This window comes from Aulonocara sp. 'chitande type north' Nkhata Bay, linkage group LG18 (genome assembly GCF_057382095.1).
Source record: "Aulonocara sp. 'chitande type north' Nkhata Bay isolate Kocher_YH1m ecotype deep benthic linkage group LG18, A_spYH_male_GT1.1, whole genome shotgun sequence".
Taxonomy (NCBI): domain Eukaryota; kingdom Metazoa; phylum Chordata; class Actinopteri; order Cichliformes; family Cichlidae; genus Aulonocara; species Aulonocara sp. 'chitande type north' Nkhata Bay.
The window spans coordinates 32081709-32103274 of NC_141361.1; the positions used below are offsets into that span (position 1 = coordinate 32081709).

Sequence of the window (21566 nt, forward strand, 5' to 3'; positions counted from 1 at the left end):
TACAACGAAATTGGAGTGCCACTCCCTTGGTGCAAGTTTCAATAATAAATATAAATGTAAAATATAAAAAGTACAATAAAATAATCGCAAGTACTCAAACAATAGTAAGTACAATATATACGGGATAGCAGCATTAATATAATGACAGTATGAATAGCAGCATAATATAATGACAGTGACTGTATGGAATAGGTTCAATTGTTTTTGTGCTTATTTACTACGGTGATAGCTCTGGGAAAGAAGCTATCCCTGAATCTGTTTGTCCTGGTTTTATGTGACCTGTACCGTCGGCCTGACGGTAATAGTTCAAACAGTTGGTTGCTGGGGTGAGAGTGGTCCTTGATGATATTGCCAGCCCTGCTGAGGTACCGAGAGTTTGCAGTGACCTCCAGGCTGGGCAGAGAGCAGCCAGTGATCTTCTGGGCTGTGTTGATGACCCTCTGCAGTACTTTCCTGCCCGCAGCTGAGCACCCTGCATACCATGTTGTTATGCCGTACGTTAGGATGCTCTCTATGGTGGCTCTGTAAAATGTCACCAGCAGCCTCTCCTCCAGGTTGTTCCTCCTGAGCACTCTCAGAAAGTGGAGACGCTGCTGGGCCTTTTTAACCACCGCCGTAGTATTTGCAGTCCAGGAGAGGTCATCAGAGATCTGCACGCCCAGAAACCTCATGGAGAAACCATGAGGTTTCCATGAGGCCTGCAGAGCGAGAGCGAAGTGCTCCGATAGGGTGATATGGTACTACAAGGTCATTAAGATAAGATGGGGCCTGATTATTTAAGACCTTGTATGTGAGGAGCAGGATTTTGAATTCTGGATTTAACAGGAAGCCAAAACAGGAGAAATATGCTCTCTCTTTCTAGTCCCTGTCAGGACTCTTGCTGCAGCATTTTGGATTAGCTGAAGGCTTTTCAGTGAGTTTTTAGGACTTCCTGATAATAATGAATTACAGTCGTCCAGCCTGGAAGTAATAAATGCATGAACTAGTTTTTCAGCGTCACTCTGAGACAGGATATTTCTAACTTTAGAGATGTTGCACAAATGGAAGAAAGCAGTCTTACATATTTGTTTAATATGTGCATTGAAGGACATGTCCTGGTCAAAAATGACTCCAAGGTTCCTCACAGCGTTACTGGAGGCCAAGGTAATGATGAGCTCTGAAACCTGACTGAAACTCTTCAAATAAACCATTCCTCTGCAGATGATCTGTTAGCTGTTTGACAACTACTCTTTCAAGGATGTTTGATATGAAAGGAAGGTTGGAGATTGGCCTATAATTAGCTAAGACTGCTGGGTCTAGAGATGCTTTTTGACTACAGCCAGCTTGAAGGCCTGTGGTACATAGCTGATTATTAGAGATAGGTTGATCATATTTAAGATCGAAGAATTAATTAATGGCAGGACTTCTTTGAGCAGTTTTGTAGGAATGGGGTCTAAAAGACACGTTGATGGTTTGGAGGAAGTAATTATTGAAGTTAACTCAGAAAGATCAATTGGATCATAATAACTTTATTACTTCATTAAACTCAATAGGTGCTGTTTACTCGTTTTACTGAGGCTACTGCTGGTTAGGGTTAACAAACACAGCTGACAAAAACACTGTTACTCCAAAGGCTACGGTGACTCACTGTTATTTCAAATTGAGGTTCTACAGAAGAGTTTGGCTCTGACTTACTTCTTATTGTGGTAGTCTCGCTCCACCTGTAATTTGTTCTCCATCTGTTTCAGCTCATCTCCACGATCTTTTATTCTGCAACACACACACACACACACACACACACACACACACACACACACACACACACACACACACACACACACACACACACACTTTTACATAGCTTTAAATAACATCACTCAAGTAAAGACAACTCCTCGCAGTTGCACTGAAATAAAACTTGTTAATGTAAAGCAACATGTAGAGCTCCTCAGTCATCCTCACAGCCTGTGGACCACTAGACCCTTCAATCAACAGCTTAAACATACTGTGAAACATATTTTTGCAAATGACATATTTCCTGATATCGTTCTAGAGCCCTGTCCTGGTTTCATTTGGGGATTGCATGTTATCTAAACAGGGACAATAGAGGTGCATGGAATCTAGTTTGCAGAGCTTGTTGCATTGAAAATTAAACAATGACATTTAAATATTTAGCAAAACCAATTTGTCTTTCCAGATCCAACGTCTTAGTGTCTATTGATAGCCCACAGACCTCTATTGTTTTCACTAGAGGCAGACGAATGTTTCAAAATGTGTGCAAATAAAGAGAAGTTCAAATCGAGTTCATCATGACAAAGAGAAACATGAAAAAGTGCTGATGAGCGTCCCACTCTGAACAGCCCGACTGCTGAGTAACTGCAAACACACGGCTACACTGGTCTTACTTCATTATTTCCAACACCAACATTGTTCTGGTGTTACACGTTCACATGTTTTCACATCATCCTTCTCAGAACATGAAACAAATATTCTCACATTATTACAGATTTCTATCAGACATGGAGCTGAAAGCTAGTCTAAGTTTAGGAGACAGACAGCCTCTACTTTAAAGATCAGCCTTCAATCGCTCTGATGAAGCCTGGAGTTTGGCTGGGTCAGCTATCCTGCTATGGCCTCAGGCTGCAGGCCGACTGCCTCCATGCACTGAGCGTTTCCTCTTCACTCACCTGTTTTCACTCATGCATTTCTATAGTTCACCTCTCTGTCCTCTCCTTACTGACCCTGCATCTGTAGGAGGACACTTCCTGTTGAAAGGGACTTCTTTCCTCGCAGTTGTCAGCGGGCTCATAGAGGATCATGTGATCGTATTACAAAGAGCCTTGAGATGATTGTTATCATGAGGTGCAGTTTAAATACAATGAAAAAAATGTTTGTTTTAAAGCACAGCTTTCCACTCCACATGCTTCATGTCCCGCGCCTGCAGCATGCTACAGCGTGCCCATAACCAGCTCATGTTCTATAAAACCTCGCCTGGCTTAATATCACAAGAGTGACCACAACATCTGTAAAGTACATAACAATAATCATAAATGCAGTCACAGTTTTTTTATATCTATAGCTGCACGACTATAGTCAAGACAATTAATCATTATTAGGATTAAACATATCACTGCTTTCACATTCATGTGGTGCTGCCAGTGTACAAACCTTTGCATTATATAAAGACACAGAGCGCCTCTAAGAAGAAAGATGACCACACACACACACACACACACACACACACACACACACACACACACACACACACACACACACACACACACACACACACACACACACACACAGATCCTAATTGTAATGAAATCACTGTCCTCCTCTTTACACTGTGCCACATGCTTGTTAATTAAAACTTCTTTGCAGACAGGTAAGTTGTTTATTCACCTTGATTGACTCTCCAATAAATGAGAAGCTACAACAGGGATGTCCAAAGTCCAGCCCAGGGGCCAATCATGGCCCTAGGTCTGATTTTTTATGGCCCGCTGCCACAAACAGAATTAATAAAGCGTACTTTCTCTGTCCACCTTATGTTGTCAGCACCATGAGATGCGATGCATGAAAGCTTTATACACACGTCAGTAAGTGTTGTTTAAAATGAGGCTGAGATACTGACGTTTCAGGTCCACACGGTTTGATCTTTGTGTTACTCTGTGAATGAAAAGTCGTTTTATTCTGTTAAGGCTTGAATGAACCTGATCTCCATAATTCTTGTGTTATTGAAAATAAGGTGTGAAAAACACCTCTGAGCTGCACACAATCTGCAGCAAACAAATAAACCATCTTTAACTCCATTCATTAGACCTGCAGGACGGATGTGACTAAAACCTGAAGCAAATAACTCGACGTCAGTGAGAAGTGCTCACAGCGGGTCGTTTGGTGGACGGAGTTTCTCTCTGTAGGATCGTTACCTTGCAGCTTGATGTATCTTGAGGCTGCCGCTGTGATTTGGTGCTATAGAAATTGAATTGAACTGAATTTACATGCAGTGCAGGTTTTGTCACTTTGGAAAAATAACTACATGAGGGGATAACGCCTCCTCTGCCTGGTAAGTTGTCCTCGTTCCATCCAGGTCGTGGTTTTCTAAGGAGGTCAGGAAGAAAGGGACTGCACTTCACCTCTCAGCCCAACAGCTTCTTCACTTCTAGTCAGTCAGCTGATTACTTTCCGAGCTCATTAGACTCTAATGGATACGCTGCACCGGCTCACTGTTGTGGATGTCTGATTGAGTGCTGGGCAACAAGGATTAGTAACTTTTTTTTTTGTGGTGTGTTTTCAGACTACGTCCAAAAACAGATGATGTTGAGTCTCTTTGAGGATCAAGGTCCTTGTTATGTATCTATCTAACCTGGTTACTCATTCAGAGGATTCCAGGTAACTTCCAGCTCCATGGTGCAGCTAACAATCTCATTAACTCTGTGTATGAATCATTCAAACACAAAAAGTCTCTAACTGAAGGTATGAACCAGTGTTGTGTCGACACATAACAGCAGTAAATAAGTAAGCAAACAAAAACTGTATAGAGCCAAGAAGAAGAATGAAACTCACGGTCTTGGCCCTCAAAGCTGGACCATTGCAGCTGGGTCCTGATAACACTTACAAAAGAATCAATGTCAGATTGTACCTGTTCTACTGTGTTACAAGGAGCCTGTTGGAAAAACACTGCATTTGTTCCCATTTCTTTCACTGACTACAAAAAACGTCAAAGAAACAGGAAACAGGGAGAAAACGCTGAAGTATGCCAAATTACACAGATTTTGATCCACCGTGAGACACGTGAAAGACGGGAACAGCTTCATTTTTCACAATGACAGTAATCAGTCACACATTGGTCTCCCCAATGCACCACGTGTCCCGCTACAGTACTGCACAGCTACAGTACTGCACAGCTACAGTACTACACAGCTACAGTACTGCACAGCTACAGTACAGTACTACACAGCTACAGTACTACACAGCTACAGCTACAGTACTACACAGCTACAGTACTACACAGCTACAGCTACAGTACTGCACAGCTACAGTACAGTACTACACAGCTACAGTACTACACAGCTACAGCTACAGTACTGCACAGCTACAGTACTACACAGCTACAGTACTGCACAGCTACAGTACAGTACTACACAGCTACAGTACTACACAGCTACAGCTACAGTACTACACAGCTACAGTACTACACAGCTACAGCTACAGTACTGCACAGCTACAGTACAGTACTACACAGCTACAGTACTACACAGCTACAGCTACAGTACTGCACAGCTACAGTACTACACAGCTACAGTACTGCACAGCTACAGTACAGTACTACACAGCTACAGTACTACACAGCTACAGCTACAGTACTACACAGCTACAGTACTACACAGCTACAGCTACAGTACTGCACAGCTACAGTACAGTACTACACAGCTACAGTACTACACAGCTACAGCTACAGTACTACACAGCTACAGTACAGTACTACACAGCTACAGTACAGTACTACACAGCTACAGCTACAGTACTACACAGCTACAGTACAGTACTACACAGCTACAGTACAGTACTACACAGCTACAGCTACAGTACTGCACAGCTACAGTACTACACAGCTACAGCTACAGTACTACACAGCTACAGTACTACACAGCTGTACTGTTTCAAGTCCAATATTCTCCAGGACTCAGGCTGCTGTCCTGGGGTTTCAGCTTCAGAGGTCCAGCTCTGTGACTCTGACTGTTGTCTGTGCGCATGTGCTGAACAGCTGGGTGCTGTATGTCATATACAGATTTATAGCGGTATTATGGTGGTCACCACTTTAATGATGACGTCAGTGGCTGTTTCCATCACAGTCGTGGTGCGCAGCCGCAGAGACAAAGTTACAAACGTATAACTTTTACACTCACAGTGTGCTGTAGCCGGTGCATCACTCCTGCCGCGAGCGCAGAGACAGCCCGGTCCCTGAACCTGCTGTTACCGGATGAAAACAGGAAGTGCAAAGACGTAACGAGCACGCGCTCACACATCCGCCTATCGTTGGGTTACCTTAAACAGCTACGTGCACACCTGCAGGCCTGGTCTTCATGCAGTCACCATGTCACAGCTGGCGTGAACTTTTTGGCTTATTCCCCTGCGAGGTAAGCGGTTTCCATGGAAACCGTGCGTCGGCTAAATTGCTCCCCGGCTACAGCGATGACATGGTTCCTGTTTACTGCTGTGGGTTCAAGACTGTGTGCGATGTTGTGTTTGGTATGAGATGACAGATGGGCGATGAGGACAGTGGAGCACGGACTTCGTGTTCTTCTAGAAGTGACAGCTCGGAAGTGCCATTACATTAATACATATAACAGTCATGTCCCACCTGCAGTGATCAGTGCTCAGCATCACGGAGCGCCACCCTGACATAGTTCTGATGGAGCACGGTGTTGTGCCAAAAACTGATTTCCAATGTTTCTGTGTATTTTTTCTGTGCAATATCTTTACGTATGTTCGTAAACAGACTTCGGCGAACACGGTTTACAAAGGGGTTATATATAGAATTAAAAAATGATCTGTTTTTCAAGTATCTTTACAACTCTGTGTTATTGTACTTACATTATAACCAATCCGGTCCTTTATCCTCACTTAAAATATTTTTACTGAACTATTGTAATATTTGCTGCCGTTTCTGCTGTCCTGTTGGCCAGCTTACTCTTACAAAAGACATTTTTAATGGTAATGAGATTTTTTTAACTGCATAAATAAAGGTTACGTAAAAGTCATTGCCAAAAACTGATTGCGGCTTCTACCTTGTTACACGAATGTTGTTTGTGGCTCAAGATGACTTTCAGGGGTGTCAAACTCAAATACACACTGGGCCAAAATTCCAAACTGGGCTAACATTAATATTTATTGAAAAACAAATCTTCCTCTAGATATAAGAATGAATCTTTTCTTATGAACTCAAACACGCTTTGCTGAAAAACTGAATATGGAACAAACAAAGCTTAATACTAAGCAATATATATATTAGCTGTATAATACCAGTAGGCCAGCTCTAATAGGAATTTGGTATGGCTTCGCGGGCCAAATGTAATTAGGCTGCGGGCCAAATTTGGCCCACGGGCCAGAGTTTGACACCTATGCTTTATGTCATCCATAAGGGATGCATTTAACATATGTTTCACATATTATAGCCCAATAAGTTACTTATAGCAATTTAAATACGAGCAATCAGTTTTTGGCAAATACCGGAAATCAGTTTTTGGAAGACGATCACTTTTTGGGACAGCACCGGCGTCATCAGGAGGAGTCTTCTGAGCTTTGTTGTGCTGGTGCTGGTACAGATCCCTGACTTGGAGCGGAGTCCGGTTTCCTGCAGTGTGGATCTGAAAGCGGGGCGTGGTTTAGGCTTTCCGTGTGCGCGTCATGCTTCAATAAAAACGAACAACGGACGCGCGCTCATGCGAGGAAGTCCAGCCGCCAGACGCAGACAGCATCTCAGCAGGTACGTGATCGATGAGCGATATTTGTTTCATTTCACACTCTGCTGTGATTGTCGTCATCACTGGGTGCTACAGGTGGGGCGCGCAGCGACTGCTTCACAGTTTAATACAAGTTCAAATAGACTTTAAACTCTCAGAGTGATGGAGCTCAGGTGTATCTCAGGTCTGCGTGATGCACTGAAAGCTGAAGCTCTTATTGCTCCAGTCAGGCGCATGTGTGCCCAGCTGCATGCATCACACCAAGTTTAGTTTTTGGTCATTCAGTCTATTAAAGCGCATCAGCACAATGTAGAAAAGCATATATGGGACATGTAGCTACTGAGAATGTACTCTGTGAACACTGGCTCGTTCCCCTCGTGTGAAATTATGGGAAGCAGCACAAAAGTAGGCGATTAGACAGAAAGTGTCTGCTCGTGTCCTGAGTCGCTGAGACTTCAGCAGCTACATAGACGTGCAGCGTTTTCACCAGGTTGACTCGTCCGTATCTGACTGATTTCAAGATAATAATAATAATGCTGTTTGGAATAACCAACTTAGTAATAAATTTCTTGTATACATAGACACCATGTTGCTGTTGCACTGCCGGTTTCCACTATATTCGCCGCACATACAGCGACTGTATCACTGATACCGGTTTGTGCCAAAAACTGATTTCCAATGTTTCCGTGAGTTTTCTATGTCTTTACTTATGTTCGGTGAGCAGGGTTTACAAAAGAGTTTTATATCAAATTTAAAGGTTCCATGTTTTTTAAGTATCTTTTTGACTTTGTGTGATTGTACTTACATTATAACCAATCTGGTCTTTCTGTCCACTTAAAATATGTTTGCAATATCTGCTATCCTGATTACTCTTAAAAAAGATATTTTTAGTGTCAATGATTTTTTTTTAAAACTGCTTAAATAAAAGGATATATTAACGTCACTGCCAAAGGTCGTGGTATTCTACTGGTGGTGCCTACTGGTGGTGGTCAGAGGGCCCGGTGGCGCCAGTGTCCGGCAGCCTCGCCTCTGTCAGTGCGCCCCAGGGTGGCTGTGGCTACAATGTAGCTGCCATCACCAGTGTGTGAATGTGTGTGTGACTGGATGTGTAAAGCACTTTGGGGTCCTTAGGGACTAGTAAAGCGCTATACAAATACAGGCCATTACCATTCTAAGGAGCTCGGAGCTGCAGGATTGTTGTTTGTGGCTCAAGATGACTTGATATCATTCATGAGGGATACGTTGACATATGTTTCACATATTATAGACGACACTGGGCTGAAGAAACAACAGTATCTGTGCAGAGAATCACAGATTATGGTGGCAGAGATGTTGCAACAGACTTTTAATTCTGTACCAGAACATCTAGAAGGTTTTTGTTTTTTCTTTTGGTCTGTTGAAAGAAAGCCCACCGTGGCAAACAGTTCCCGTTAACATGCTCGATTCTGGGCCCTGCTGTCCTGAGTTTTCTCATGTCTAATGTAGGAACAGGAAGACCAGTTTCTATCCACATGTGTGTGACTCGTTGGCTTCTAACATAATACAAACTGTCCCTGCCAGTTAAACAGTCATTCTGTTCTTTATCGACATTTCCTGCTGTTTAGATTTACATTTTTTTTTACTTTTTATTTTATTTATTTGAACAACTCTCCTGTCTAGTAATAATAATAATGGATTGGATTTATATAGCGCTTTTCTAGGCACCCAAAGCGCTTTACAATACCACTATTCATTCACTCTCACATTCACACACTGGTGGAGGCAGCTACGGTTGTAGCCACAGCTGCCCTGGGGCAGACTGACAGAAGCGAGGCTGCCATATCGCGCCATCGGCCCCTCTGGCCAACACCAGTAGGCAAGTAGGGTAAAGTGTCTTGCCCAAGGACACAACGACCAGGACAGAGAGCCCAGGGATCGAACCGGCGACCTTCCGGTTACAGATGCGCTTCCCAACCCCCTGAGCCACGGTCAACCCAAGTACACATACAGTTTCTTCAGAAAAACAGAATACTAAGAGAGTCACAATATATATATATTTAATACACATATATAATGGTAATTAGAAAAATAAGATAAAGTAAAAGAAAAGAAAAGGAAACATGCCTGCGGTGTCAAACATTTCATTCATTCATTTCAAATTCTCTTTTTTCTGTCTATCTTCATTCAGCTCTCTTTTTTTTTGTTGTACGTTAACCATTTTCCCCAGTCATTCAAAAAGCGTTCTTCCTTCAATTTCAGTTTATATGTAAAGTTCTCCATCTCCATAATGTCCTCCACCATTGCTACCACTGCTGCTTTCCTGGTGTTTCTGTCTTAAGCCAGTTTTTGGTGATGGCCTTCTTTGCTGCCAAAAGGAGAATCTGAGCCAGGTATCGATCCTTTACATCTACAGTACCTTCCAAGTACCCTAGATACAAAACAAGGCAGGTTCTGGGAATTGTATAACCTGATATATCACAGAGAGCTGAGTGAATTTTGACCCAGAAAGTGTGAATTTTTCTGCATTTCCAGAAAATGTGTGTATGGTCTGGTTCATCCCATCCACGCAGCCTCCAACATTGTTGTTGTGTATTGGTTTGTTTATTTTTAATCTTAGGTGTAATAAAGTAGCGAATTTGATTTTTCCAGATGAATTCTCTCCACCTCAATGACTGAGCTGTATTCTTATGTTCTTTCCATGTTTCATACCACACCTCAGTGATTTCTTCACTCAGCTCTCTTTCCCATTTTACTTTAACATATACAGTTGAGTCCTGTCTTGATTCCATCAAACATTGTAGACACTGTTTTTGGAATAACACTTTTATATGCTAGCATAATTATTTTTATAATAGGATGGATTTTGTCTTCCTCTATTTTTATGTTTTTATTAAAGTAATCTCTCACCTGTAAGTATCTGAAAAAATCCTTGTTTTTTAAGTTGTATTCCCGTTTTAATTCTTCAAAACTTTTAATTTCTCCTTTTTTGATTAATAAACAAATTGCTGTGATTCCCTTTTCATTCCAATTTTTAAAACCAAGATCCAATTTTCCTGGTCTAAATTCTTCATCGAAGGCTATCCATTTTAGCAAACCAAGCTCTTTGCCAATCCTGAACTCCTTTACTGTGTCATACCATACATTTAATGTAAAGGATATTATCGGGTTCCTATCTTGGTCTTTAGTTATGTATTCAGGGGTCTTTTTTATACCCATGTTTGTTTGAATTGGGACATTGAGTGTGGAGAGCTCCACATCCTTCCAGCGAGCCCCGTAATCATCACTACACCAATATGTTATCTGGCGTATCTGTGCAGCACGAAAATATTCTTTTAAATTAGGAAGCGACATTCCTCCTTTCTCCTTAGTAAGCTGTAAAGTAGTGTATCGTACCCTTGGCCGCTTGCCTTCCCAGACAAATCTAGATATATACTTATCCCATTCTGAGAATATGCTTATCGGAAAAAAGAGGAATAAATATAACAATCGTGGTAAGCTATTTATCTTTATCACATTTATCCTGTCACTAAATCCTAACGGATATGTATTCCATCTTTCCATATCCTGCCTTATCCTGTTATTTATATGTCCATAGTTACTTTGATATAGTTTGGCATAGTTTTTGGTTATATTTATACCTAAATATTTAAGGGTTTTTGCCTCCCACTTTATTTCCCATTCCTTAAGATTTTGAGTTGGTGTACAATTAAACATTAGAACTTGAGTTTTAAGTATATTTACTTTGTAGCCAGAAAGCGTACCAAATTTTCCTAACATTTCTGTGAGCTGCATAAAAGAGTTTGTGGGGTTTTTGAGGGCTATCAACACGTCATCAGCAAATAGACTAATTACATGCTCTTGTTTATTGATTTCTATTCCTGTTATTAGGGCGTCTTGTCTAATCATTTGTGCCAATGGCTCAATATACAAGGCAAATAAGGTTGGACTTAAACAGCAACCCTGTCTAGTTCCTCTCTCTACTTGGAACGTCTTTGTCAATGAGCCGTTAACTTTTAGTCTTGCAGTCGGTTTGTCATAGAGAGATTTAATACATTGGATTGATTTCGTAGTGAACCCGAACTTTGCCATGGTTAGGTACAGGAAGTCCCAGCTGACTCGATCGAAGGCTTTTTCTGCGTCTAAACTTATCAACGCAGCCGGTATCTTGTCTTTATGTATTTGGTGTATGATGTGTAGGGTCCTTCTAATATTGTCTTGTGCCTGTCTATTTTTGACAAAACCTGCTTGGTCCTCATCTATCAGGTCTGGTATAAACGACTGACGCCTATTTGATAGGATTGTAGGGTCGATTTTATAATCAACATTTAACACTGATATAGGCCTGTAATTTTGGCAGTATTCTCTTTGTTTTTGTGGTTTTGGCAGCAACGTGATAATTGCCTCCCTCCAAGAGGAGAGAATCACATGTTTAGTGTGAGTCCAATTAAGAGTCTGGTGGAGTAAGGGTATCAATTCTTTTTTCAAATTTCTTGTAGCATTCGGCAGGAAACCCATCACTGCCTGGTGCCTTGTTTGTTCTTAATTTTCCAATCGCTTGCTGTCATGCGATCATTTTGTATTGTTCCAATAGAGGGTGGATCTAAGGCATCTAAAAATGTTTTGATATCATTTAGGTCATTATTAGTAAGTGCATTTTGGGTATACAGGTCCTTATAATAATCGGTAAAGATACTTTCTATCTCTTCTAGGTTATGTGCCATTTGTTCTGTCTTAGAATTATACAATTTGTTGACTGTTGTTTCTGTAAACATCTTGCCAATAGCCGTGCAGCTTTAGGGCCTGATTCATAGTAGCTCTGTTTTACATATCTTGCTTTTACTTCTGTTTCATATAAGAGTAAATTATTAATTTTCTTCTTAATATCTTTCATTTGTTGTTGTATCTTGACATCTACCTTGCGTTTGTGTTTATTCTCCAATTGTGACATTTCAACTACATACTCGTTATATTGCTTCATCCTTTCTCTTTTAAGGTTACTTGATATTGCGATTAGTTTCCCACGTATAACTGCCTTCAAACAGTCCCATAGAAAAACTGGATCTTTTTCACCGTTGTCATTTTCTTCTACATATGTTTTGACATCTTTTTGTATTTGTTCTACCACAGATTTATTGTTTAATAGCCCCACATTTAGTCTCCATATTGTGTTTTTTGGTCTACCTTTAAGATAGATTTTTAAGTAGATAGCACTATGGTCCGACACATCTGCCACTCCAATCCAACAATCTGTTATTATATCTCTATTCCCTTTTTGCATAAAGAAGTAGTCTGTTCTTGAATATACATAATGTGTTGCTGAATAATGACTATAATTCCTCTGTAGCAGATGGAAAGCTCTCCAGACATCAAAATAGTTAGTGTCTTCCAATGTATGTCTTACTAATTTTGGGATTGAATTTGTATTTTTCTTCAGGCTGGTTGTGTCCAAATGACTATCTAATATCACATTGAAATCTCCTCCACATATGCACATACCTTCTGCTTGTAGCACAAGAATATCAAAAATTAATGTGAAGAATTCCTTATTACTTTCAGGGGGCATACACATTCATCAATGTGACCAGTGTTTGATGAAACACACCCTTCACTATAACATATCTACCTTCCTTATCCTTTATTTCTTTGTGAGATTGAAACTTAAGGGAATTAGTTATCAGAATTGCAACCCCTCTTTTCCTAGAGTTTGTGTGAGAGCTGTAAAAGGTGTTTTTGAACCCAAATTTCCTCAGTTTTTCATGTTCTATTTTTGATAAATGAGTTTCTTGTAGGAAAGTTATCTGTGTCTTCTCCTTTTTCAGTTTAGTCATAATCTTGGCCCTTTTAACTGGGTTAAAGATTCCATTAACATTTAAGGACATACACTTTATTTCTTCATGTGTAGTGAGCATTATCCTTTTGTGATTTACTGGCTGTCTTTTGAGACCCCCACAGGCACTCCATTGAACCCTTGTTTAAACAAAACATTTTCATTAACAAGTTACAAGTTAGTTTAACTTTGTACAGATAAGAGGACTTCAATAAAGAGGTACCAGCCACCTTCCCCACCTGTTGTTCCTCTCTTTGTTTTTGGGGGGTATGTCTCTCATATTGAAAGGGCCCCCCTCCAGTAATGAGATATGACTCACGAAAGATTGTCACACTCATACTAGTCCTTATTATTATATTATATAGTCCATCCCTAGCCAACTTTGTGTTTCCATGTAATCCTACCAGACACACCTTAAATCCATCTTGTTGTCATACGTCTCCATATACGCCTCTCATGCATGGTTATTGTTATGCTGAAATTCTTGAAGTCTCTCACGAGCTCGCCTGCGAGCCACCCCAGCAAACGTGGGCCGGACCGGTTTCCATGTCGCTGCCCCGGTTGACAGACTTCCCTCTGTGCTCTCTCTCTCTCCTGGCTGTTTATCCCTTTTTCCACGTTGTATCCTCTCGCTTGCAGGTCGTTAGCAGCCTCCTCTGCTTTGCCACACGTTTTCACTCCATTTGGCCAATGGACTTGCATCTTGCTGAGAGGAGTCTGGAAGCGGATGCCTTCTTTCTTTAATATCTTTTTGATATTCACGTATGCTTTACGTTCTTGCACCATTCTTGCCGAATAGTCGTGGTCAAAATAAACCCTGCTTCCGTCCAGAGTGACTATTGACCTTTTTATGTATCATCTCTTTGGTTGTGAATTGTTGGAAATTGACAACGACTGACCTCGGGGGGAGACCTGCTGCTGTTTCGGGGTTAACGCTCGGTGTGCGTGTTGAATCTGGAGGTTGATGTTAATATTAAGCTCCTCCCTGAGCCAGACTTCCAGAAACTGGGCCAGCGATTCTGCCTTAGATTCGGTTCCCTCTTGTATCCCGTAGATCCGCAGATTGTTACGTCTGGATCACAGTTCCAAGTCATCCAATTTGGTCACCATCGATTTTTGTTCTCTCATTAGTTCTGTCAGGGTTTGATTGGCCTCGTGGCTCCACGTCTCTATTTCTTCTGTGTGCGTCAGCGCAGCTTCTAATTTCCCTTCTTGTTCTCTAAGTTCTGTAGTCATGCTCTTAAACTGCTGGTCGATGTCTTCTTTGAATTTAGACAGTTCGTGTCTCATTTGGCCGGTAATTTCTTCTTTGAATGTCATGAAGTCTGATTTCAATTCGTTTTGGAGTGATTGAATTTGTTTGCTAATACAATCCAGTCCGTTTTGAAACGCGGCCATATTAGCTTCAGGTGCTAGCTTGTCCTCGTTGTTCGGGTGTTTTATGTCTTTACCTTGGGTGTCCGTAGTTCTTTTATTCTTTGCTTTGTTGTCCCTCCGCTCATCTTCCAAAGTTGTTTTGTCTCACGCTTTAATTCGTGTTTTAGCGGAGTTTATCTACTTGGCTTGCGGGAGCTCTGTACTTATGCGACCGTACTGCTCTACCGCCACACCGGAAGCCCCCTAGGTTTACATTTTATTTGTTCAAATTTTACAAAAGGTCATAATTCAACAAGCTCATATTCTCACAGTCATTGAAGGTTTCTCATTTATATAAGTATAATTAGAGCCCACTATTCAAAGACATGCATGTTAGGTTGTCTGATGATTCTGAATTGGTCCTGGTCATACTGTCCTTTCCAAGCATACAGCACTTTGTTCTATAGACCTGCTACGAGCCATTTGTTTCCTGTACACTGTTACAGGAGCCCGGTCTGCATTGCTGGCAGTAAGTTGGACTCCTCCAGGGCTGCTCTTTGTCACCGAGTCTGTGCACAGTTTTTATGGACAGAATTTCTAGGGAGGGAAAGAAGAAACTGACGGACTTATTGGGGGCGTGGCCACAGTGAGCCGGACCCTGCACCGGCCCGTTGTGGTAAAGAGAGAGGGCATAGTGTAAAAGCAGAGCTCTCGATTTACCTGCAGATCTACTTTCCTAATCTAACCGTCTGTGACGCAGCATTTTGAGTTCTTATGCTGAATATGTGCTTAGTTATCGTGTTGCCATTATTAGTTAGGATTTAGTTGAGTTTTATACTTGTTTAGGTTTCCATCGATGTCCCCTTCTGTAAGTCTGTCCTTGTCTTCATGTCTACATCTCTCAGTGTTTCCTGGTTTATTTTGAAAGAGTCGTGTGTTTCTTTGTTCAGTGTGTTTAGTTTCACTTCCCCTGCAGCGTCATTATGTTCATTTCAGTCAGCTGTGTTTCCACTTCCTCCTGTCTGTATTTAAGTCCTCTGTCTTCTTCTCTGTGGTACGTCCCTTCACGTCTTATCAAAGTTCATTCATAGTTATCACAGTTTAGACACAGTTATTATAGTCTGTCACTGCTCATGCTGCTTTATTTTTGTATTCATGTTCACAGCCTAAATAAACAGTGTGCCTTTTTTAAAAAAAACTTAGTTCCACCTCCTTCCCTCTCTGCTCTTGGGTCCACTGCATCATCACATTGGCGTACCCCGCCGTGACAGTGGCTGGCCTCTTCCTTAGAGATAGAGTAGGGCAGACTGAGGAGACACTGCTGAGAGACATTTGATTGGAGCTCTGGAGGAGATGGCTTTGAGACAGGGAGGTCTGGGTGTTCCTGCCGCAGCCACAAGCTAGTGTTCAGGCATGGTACAAAGCAAGGAAATACTTACTCTGAATAATCAGTCAGACTTATTGTAAATTGTGGACCACACACACCAAATTTCATTTTAAGTGTTCAACAAAAGGGACGTGAGACAACAGAGCCAAAGCGCACCACTGTAAAGGAAAATGTCTTGCCTAATTTATGGTATACAAAAAGAAACACAACTTCATAAAGACAATTAATAGATCAAAAATAATTCAGGAAATGTGATTATTTTTTCCATGTAACTTGGAATAAGTCAAATTAATTATCCAACTATAGCCAGCTACACCTAAATGAAATGAACTGTGTTTCTAGAAGATGTTCCTTAAACGCAGACATGAGCACACTCCTGATCATAGGCAATGGAAAAAAAGCCACATAACCTTGATGACAGCTGGTCCCTGGGATACCCATCAAGATAGTCCTCATGCCACACCTCATCGTTGCCTCTTGGTCATGCTTTATTCAATTCAATTTAATACAGTGCCAAATCACAACAACAGTCGCCTCAAGGCGCTTTATATTGTACAGTAGACCCTATAATAATGGTAAATGGACTGGTTCTTATATAACGCTTTTCTACTCATCTGAGCACTCAAAGCGCTTTACACAACTTGTGCATTCACCCATTCGTAAAAGCACATTTTTCTAAATGCTTTATAGCTAACATTCACACACATTCATACTCCGATGGATGCATTGGAGAGCAATTTGGGGTTAGTATCTTGCCCAAGGATATTTGGCATGCAGACTAGGGGAAGCTAGGAATCGAACCACCAACCTTCCGATCAGTAGATGACCTGCTCTACCACCTGAGCTACAGCCAGAGATAATAGATACAGAGAAAAACCCAACAATCATATAACCCCCTATGAGCAAGCACTTTGGCGACAGTGGGAAGGAAAAACTCCCTTTTAACAGGAAGAAACCTCCGGCAGAACCAGGCTCAGGGAGGGGCGGGGCCATCTGCTGTGACTGGTTGGGGTGAGAGAAGGAAGACAGGATAAAGACCTGCTGTGGAAGAGAGACAGAGGTTAATAACAGATATGATTCAATGCAGAGAGGTCTGTTAACACATAGTGAGTGAGAAAGGTGACTGGAAAGGAAAAACTCAATGCATCATGGGAATCCCCCGGCAGCCTACGTCTATCGCAGCATAACTAAGGGAGGATTCAGGGTCACCTGGTCCAGCCCTAACTATATGCTTTAGCAAAAAGGAAAGTTTGAAGCCTAATCTTGAAAGTAGAGATAGTGTCTGTCTCCTGAATCCAAACTGGAAGCTGGTTCCACAGAAGAGGGGCCTGAAAACTGAAGGCTCTCCTGTCTCTACCACCTGAGAGCATCTCTGTATGACATTATAAGGCTCATTAAGCTTGAGTCAGACAAACTGACTGGAGATTATTTTTTAAATAAAGAGGAGTTTAGTATTTTGGCCCTGGGTTAGACACAGGAGATAGTTTGATTGTACTGTCATGAACTTTAACATTTAACTGTAGAGTTTGAAATGTAGCTCTAGGGTTTCTTTACGGTTTCTCTAAGCACTGCATGGTCTGTACTTGGATTAGCTGAGAATCCACTTGGAAGATCGGCAAGTGTCTGGAAGATTTCCTCCTTGAAAAAATTGCCCTTGTTGTAGCATGATTGAGTTCAGATTTTTGGAAATGACCTTATAACCCCTCCAACAGATTGATAGGTAGCAACATTTAATTCATTTCTGACAACTGCTGATGTCTCCAGACCAGCAAACAGCCAGACAAGGCCGTACGTGCTGATGATCCAGTAACTTGCAGCACTGTTAGCTTGCTGAGGCTGCATAGCAGGCTGAGGAGATGCTCCTGAGAGACAGCTTATGTTTGCTTTATTTTTCCTTTTTGTCACAAAGTCTGTTTAGTATGATTTACTCACATATTGAAGAATCTGCAGCTGTGGCACAGCTTTTGCATTGAGTTGGTTGATGGCTGTATTAAGTCTGTGCTTTGTACCAATGTGTCTACAGTTACTGACCTCATCATAGCTCCCAGAAAATAATGGGAGGAGCGGTGTTGGATGATGGACCTCCTGGAGTGAAGGCGCCAGATGGAGGCTGGGGTTGGGCAGTGTTGGCGGGATGCTTCGTCATCACTGGCTTCTCATACGCGTTCCCCAAGGCTGTCAGCATCTTCTTCAAGGACCTTATTCAAGAGTTTGAGGTTGGCTACAGTGCCACAGCTTGGATCTCCTCAATACTGCTTGCCATGCTATATGGCACAGGTACCCAAGTATAACACATGAAACTGCTAATAACTGATTGCACACGTATTCTGTGTACTGACTGATGACCTGTGTTCTTAGGCCCTCTGTGCAGCGTGCTGGTCAACAGATTTGGCTGTAGGCCAGTGATGATGGTTGGAGGAGTCTTTGCTTCAGTGGGAATGATTCTGGCTTCCTTTGCCAAAAGCATCACACATATTTACCTCTGCACTGGAGTTATTACAGGTAGAGTCACAAAAAGTGTTAAATATTTAGACTTTGTGAACAAATTTATGCTCAGAGTGGCAAGTACTAGTCTGTCTGTCTTAATTGAATAATTGATCCAATAATCAATTAATGATTCATTAACCCTGCAATGTGACTCATTTCTCTATACTTGCGTCTCTCTGCAGGTCTGGGTCTAGCAATGAACTTCCAGCCATCTCTGATAATGTTGAACTGCTACTTCAGTGAGAAGCGTCCTCTAGCCAATGGCTTGGCAGCAGCAGGCAGCCCTGTGGCGCTATGCTGTCTGTCTCCATTGGGGCAGAGTCTCCAAAACCAGTATGGTTGGCGGGGTGGATTCCTTATACTAGGAGGCATGCTGTTCAACTGCTGTGCCTGTGGTGCTCTCATGCGGCCCCTGTCCACCCCTAAGAAGTCCCAGATGCTGGAAGAAAACACTCTGCTGGCTGCAGACAAACCGAAGGCAAAGAAGAAACTATTGGACTTCAGTGTGTTCAAGGACAGAGGTTTTGTAATCTATGCCATTGCAGCTTCTGTGATGGTGCTAGGCTTGTTTGTGCCGCCTGTGTTTGTGGTCAGTTATGCTAAAGGCCTTGGCTACAAGGACACCAACTCAGCACTGCTGCTCTCGATCTTAGGATTTGTTGATATGTTTGCCCGACCTGCATCAGGACTCATAGCAGGCATGAAGCGTGTGCGGCCTCGAAGCGTCTATCTCTTCAGCTTCGCTATGATCTTCAATGGGTGCACTGACATCATAGGATCGCAGGTAACATTGCAGTCAAGTCCTCTTCAAGTAGAATGCTTCCAGTTGGCAAGTTGTCTTAATGATTGCAGATCTGGGTCGTAATAAGTGAATATTGTAAACTGGGCCGTATACGTAGTGTGAAACCTGTTGTCTCATTTCAGGCAAAGAACTATGCTGGTCTGGTGGTCTTCTGTATTTTCTTTGGTATATCATACGGGATGGTTGGAGCACTTCAGTTTGAGGTCCTCATGGCCATTGTGGGGAAAGAGAAGTTTTCCAGTGCCATCGGCCTGGTGCTGCTAATGGAAGCTGTTGCTGTGCTGGTGGGACCTCCTGGAGCAGGTCAGAGTATCCAAGCAATGATGGTGCTCTCTCTGTTACCATCCCGCCCACATTTAGAGTAAAATATCTCATCTGTATAATAACACCTAATCCTCAGATTATCAGTTTAATCTGCATCTCTTCACATCTGCATGGGAAAATGTCCGAGGACAGGGTTGCAACCACCATGTTGCCCTCGATGCAAAACAATATTAATGATAATTATTAAAATAATAGAAAGCTAGTACGGTGGGGTTTTTCTGGATGGGTTTATACTGTGAAGTTTACTACTTAATCACCTCAGCCAACATGAGTAGATCCAGACTTAAAGTGTTTGAGCTTCAGATGCTTTTAAGCTAGCTATAGCTGTCCCAGCACTTCCCGAAGAACATCAGCTGTCATGTCTTTTACAGAGATGTTGACTTTGTGTATCTGTTTAAGATAAAACCAAAAATAACAACCCTTGGTTCATCCATAGTCAGTGACAAACACTAGGTCATGTACTCTGCTCCATCTTTCTAACACGCATGGACACAAACCAACCGTTACATGTGTCCCTTTCTTAGTATCCTCCTTGTTTTTATAAAGTGATCACGGGAACAATGAACAACATTCATACTAACACTGTTGCACTCTCCACCAGGTCGGCTCCTGGACGCTACCCATCAGTACATGTACGTGTTCCTGTTGGCGGGCTGTGAAGTGACAGTATCTGCCTTTGTCATTGCCACCGGGAACTTTCTTTGCATTAGGAGGGAACGAGAAGATGGACAGGCTAAGATTGAGATGGCCGTAAGCGCCGCTGAGCTGGAGGGCCTCAACCAGGCGGCAAACGAAGAACACGATGGAGGCAAAAAGGAGCAGACGGGAAAAGAAAATGGAAAAGTCCGTGTTTTGAAAGTGCAGGAAGACATGACTGTGACGGAGGCACCAGAAGACACCGGGAATTAACATTAGTATTAGCGAGATAGCATAAATTGTACCGATAGGACACAGAAAGATCTGATGCTACGGTAAAAAAAAGAAAGAACTGACATTTGATCACAAATGTATATCCAACTGTCACAGGTTCACTAGCTGCTTTCAGCTGAAATGGCTCTAACGCCCCACACCTGTAAGAGGAAAAACTCATCACCAGTTTGAGTGTAGAATCATCTTTTTAGTTATCGGTCTTATTCATCTGTAAAAAACATCCTACAGCTGCTTTCAATCACATCTCCGAGTCTGTGAGCAGACGCAGCTCGTCTTCAGGGTGAAGCTTGACGTGCTAATAAAAGAACATGTTTGCAGCTCAGTCTGTGGGTTCCTCTGGGTCATTTGTGCAACGGTTTCTTGGTAAATTATACAAGAACAGGAAACATATTTAGAAAGAATGGCTGTTGTCATCCAACATGCCCATAAAAGGCTTCACGATATACTGCTGCTGTTCACCTGCTTGTCTTACTCTGCTGGACAGTCGTCTGTTTCACATATAAAGTGCTGTTTCTTATTATTTTAATGTGCTGAATCCAAACCTGACAATTAAAATATCTGATTAGCTGCTGTCTCCAAGACATTTATTTTTACACTACATGTTGTTTAGATGAGTTTTTTTTATATGTGTTTGGTAATATCTGACCTTTCTTCATTATGAAACAATAATCAGAGAAACGTCAACACAGATTAGTCTTAATATGAAAGCACAGCAGGGTTATTGCAGCCCCGCCCTCACATTGTGAGCAATGCTGTGACGTTTCTCAGTTACAATAATGTGACATAACTCCTGCCGTTGGTGTCACTGTGTCTGTAAACATAACTGGAAACAGGCATGTAGAGTGGCCCAGTGTTAACAATCCATTCAAAGTTTGCCTGACACCCACTGAGGTCATCAAAGTCCGTCCACCGTCTTCCACCTATCAGGGTCGTTGGGGGGCTGGAGCCTATCACAGCTGTCATACGACGAGAGGCGGGGTCCACCCTGGACAGGTCGCCAGCCCGTGGCAGGGCTAACACACAGACAACCAT

The 21566-nt window shown here is 42.1% G+C and overlaps 2 protein-coding genes across 13 annotated transcripts in view; one reads left to right on the forward strand and one right to left on the reverse strand.

Annotated features, from left to right (window-relative positions):
• ccdc57 (coiled-coil domain containing 57) overlaps positions 1-6160 on the reverse strand; it is a 23917-nt gene extending 17757 nt beyond the window's left edge. For 5 of the 11 annotated variants that reach the window (XM_086270974.1, XM_086270970.1, XM_086270969.1 and 2 more), the window contains exon 1: positions 1675-1749. In XM_086270974.1, the coding sequence (XP_086127100.1) occupies positions 1675-1718 (44 nt within the window). In that variant the 5' untranslated portion in view covers positions 1719-1749. Of the gene's footprint in view, positions 1-1674; positions 1750-4542; positions 4873-5885 lie in introns of those variants that run through there. The other 6 variants (XM_086270966.1, XM_086270967.1, XM_086270968.1 and 3 more) reach the window with 6 other exon arrangements.
• Positions 5875-21101, forward strand: LOC147309004 (monocarboxylate transporter 4-like). Of its 2 annotated transcripts, XM_086270976.1 has the most exons (7): positions 5876-6116; positions 7305-7465; positions 18015-18268; positions 18350-18493; positions 18661-19262; positions 19403-19583; positions 20206-21101. In XM_086270976.1, exons 3-7 carry the CDS (start codon positions 18046-18048, stop codon positions 20511-20513), a joined length of 1458 nt encoding a protein of 485 aa, XP_086127102.1. In that variant the 5' UTR covers positions 5876-6116; positions 7305-7465; positions 18015-18045; the 3' UTR covers positions 20514-21101. The 2 variants fall into 2 exon arrangements, with proteins under 2 accessions (XP_086127103.1, XP_086127102.1); XM_086270977.1 differs by lacking the exon at positions 7305-7465 and having other exon boundaries at positions 5875-6116.
• The last annotated feature ends 465 nt before the right edge of the window (positions 21102-21566 follow it).

Excerpts from the sequence above, each read along its gene's own strand:
- LOC147309004 (XM_086270977.1), top strand. The coding sequence starts at position 18,046 with ATGGGAGGAGCGGTGTTGGATGATGGACCTCCTGGAGTGAAGGCGCCA. Across the intron at positions 18,269-18,349 it reads TGCCATGCTATATGGCACAG|GCCCTCTGTGCAGCGTGCTG; the intron begins GTACCCAAGTAT and ends CTGTGTTCTTAG. Across the intron at positions 18,494-18,660 it reads CTGCACTGGAGTTATTACAG|GTCTGGGTCTAGCAATGAAC; the intron begins GTAGAGTCACAA and ends GTCTCTCTGCAG.